Raw genomic sequence first — 1859 nt, 5'->3', positions numbered from 1 at the left:
ACACTCTGAGGGACAGCTAATGAGGAGAGGAAGGAACTAAGACCTGTCTCTGGGCATGGAGCAAAAGGGAAACAAGGTAAAGCCCTTCTGGTCTCACTGAGAAGCTCTGATTTCCTTGTCCATGGGCTCTTCTCCACCTGTTCCCTTCAGACTGCCAGGGCAAGGACTCATCCCTAAGAGCTCTCTGCCAGCATGGACAGCAAAGCAAACCAGCTGGAGGCTCTGCCCACCTCTTTCTCCTTTTCTCAGGGTAGGAGGAGGAGTTGCCCTGAGGGACAGAGCTGGAAACCCACCAGAGAAGGAAGCAGGATGGACACTGCACAGGGCATTTTTCCCCATCTACTCCACTCTTGTGAGACCCCACCTGCAGTGCTGCCTCCAGCTCTGGGTTCACAACATGAGAAGGACACCAACCAGTTGGGGTGGAGTCCAGAGGAGGTCACAAAGGTACTCTGAGAGCTGGATCACCTCTGCTCTGGAGACAGGCTGAGAGAGCTGGGGTGTTCAGCTGGAGAAGGCTCTGAGGAGAATTCAGATCCCATTCCAGTACCCGAAGGGTCTTCAGGAGCATTGGAGAGGGACTTTGAAAAATGGCATGGAGTGTCAGGAGAAGAGGGAATTAAAGTGGCAGAGGGCAGAGTCAGACTACGTATCAGAAAGAAATTCTTCCCTGTGAGGTGGTGAGACACTGATACAGGCTGCCCAGAGAAGCTGTGTCTGCCTCATCCCTGGAAGTGTTCAAGGCCAGGTTGGACATGGCTCTGAGCAACCTGGTCTAGTGGAAGATATCCCTGCTCTATTGCGGGAGGTTTGCAACTGAATGATCTTTGAGGTCCCTTGAACGAAACCGTTCTGTGATTCTGTGATATGTGGGAAAAGCACCCGAGCCTTTTAAAGCCGGGATGTGAGGCTTATTTACGGGGACAGTCCTTGTGGAACAGAGAAACTGGTCCCCTCTTATACAACTCAGCCAACTTTTCCTCCAGTGCCCCCAGCGTGAGGATCTGGATCTTGTTCTGGTTGTTCTCAGCAATGGCCCCCCAAGCAATCACGGTGTTCTTTTTGGTCTTGCAGCAGGCACTGGCCCAGATGTGGCTGGGTACATTAACCCTCCCATTAGCGATGTAGGACTTCCCAGGCACAGCACCCACAATGGCATAGGTGGTTTGACAGTCCTTGCTTTTCTTGGGCATCGTTTTCTGCTCATAGACATTCCATTTGCCCTTGTTGAGTGCAGTGTTCTGGGGCACTACGTTGGTGAGGGTGAAGGTCGCGTTTCTGCCGTCCTGGGTGTTGTGATGGGCAGCGGGGTTCAAATGGCCACGGTCCAAACCCTTAAGTTTAAGGTAGTCTTGGTAGACAGCCTGGCTCTTGCTGATATCCTTTTCGCTGACTGAGTATTTTTCTCTGAGGGTCCTGTCTGTTTCCATGTTTTTGGGCAAATTGTCCCGTATCAGCTTGACAGATAAGGAAGAGGAAAAGGTATTAGTATTGGGGATGGGAGTAATGGAGCAGGTTTCCCTGAAGAAGAAGTCTCTGAGTCTCAAGGTCTAATTTTTTGTCATCTCAGTGTATGAAAATGTGTGAATCCAAGACAAAATCCTGTAGCTGCCACTCCCCAATGAACACTAAAGCGTTAAAAAAAGACTCAGTATCTGACTGTTCTCATTTAGAATTGTGACCTTGGTTATCCAGCCTGCAACCTGTGCCAGGAATGTGACTGGATACATGAGACAATTAGAATTTTCCACTCCTAGGTTTGAAGTTGACTCTGGCAAGACATCCTCCCTGCCACATCTGCTTCCTTTTCCACCTCTCTCCACACCTCACATCTGCCCAGGGCTCTCCCCAGATCCCCC

The 1859-nt window shown here is 50.6% G+C and overlaps 1 protein-coding gene across 1 annotated transcript in view; it reads right to left on the bottom strand.

The window, feature by feature from the left end:
• Positions 1-911: 911 nt before the first annotated feature.
• LOC115307892 (endonuclease domain-containing 1 protein-like) overlaps positions 912-1859 on the bottom strand; it is a 3119-nt gene continuing 2171 nt past the window's right edge. The window contains exon 2 of the mRNA XM_029963951.1: positions 912-1457. Within this exon, the coding sequence (XP_029819811.1) occupies positions 912-1457 (546 nt within the window). The remainder of the gene's footprint in view (positions 1458-1859) is intronic.

This window comes from Manacus vitellinus, unplaced genomic scaffold, assembly GCF_001715985.3.
Source record: "Manacus vitellinus isolate BGI_N305 unplaced genomic scaffold, ASM171598v3 scaffold_65_pilon, whole genome shotgun sequence".
In the NCBI taxonomy this organism is placed as follows: domain Eukaryota; kingdom Metazoa; phylum Chordata; class Aves; order Passeriformes; family Pipridae; genus Manacus; species Manacus vitellinus.
Note: the sequence above shows the minus strand (reverse complement) of the source record. Positions and strands in the feature narration are given on the sequence as shown.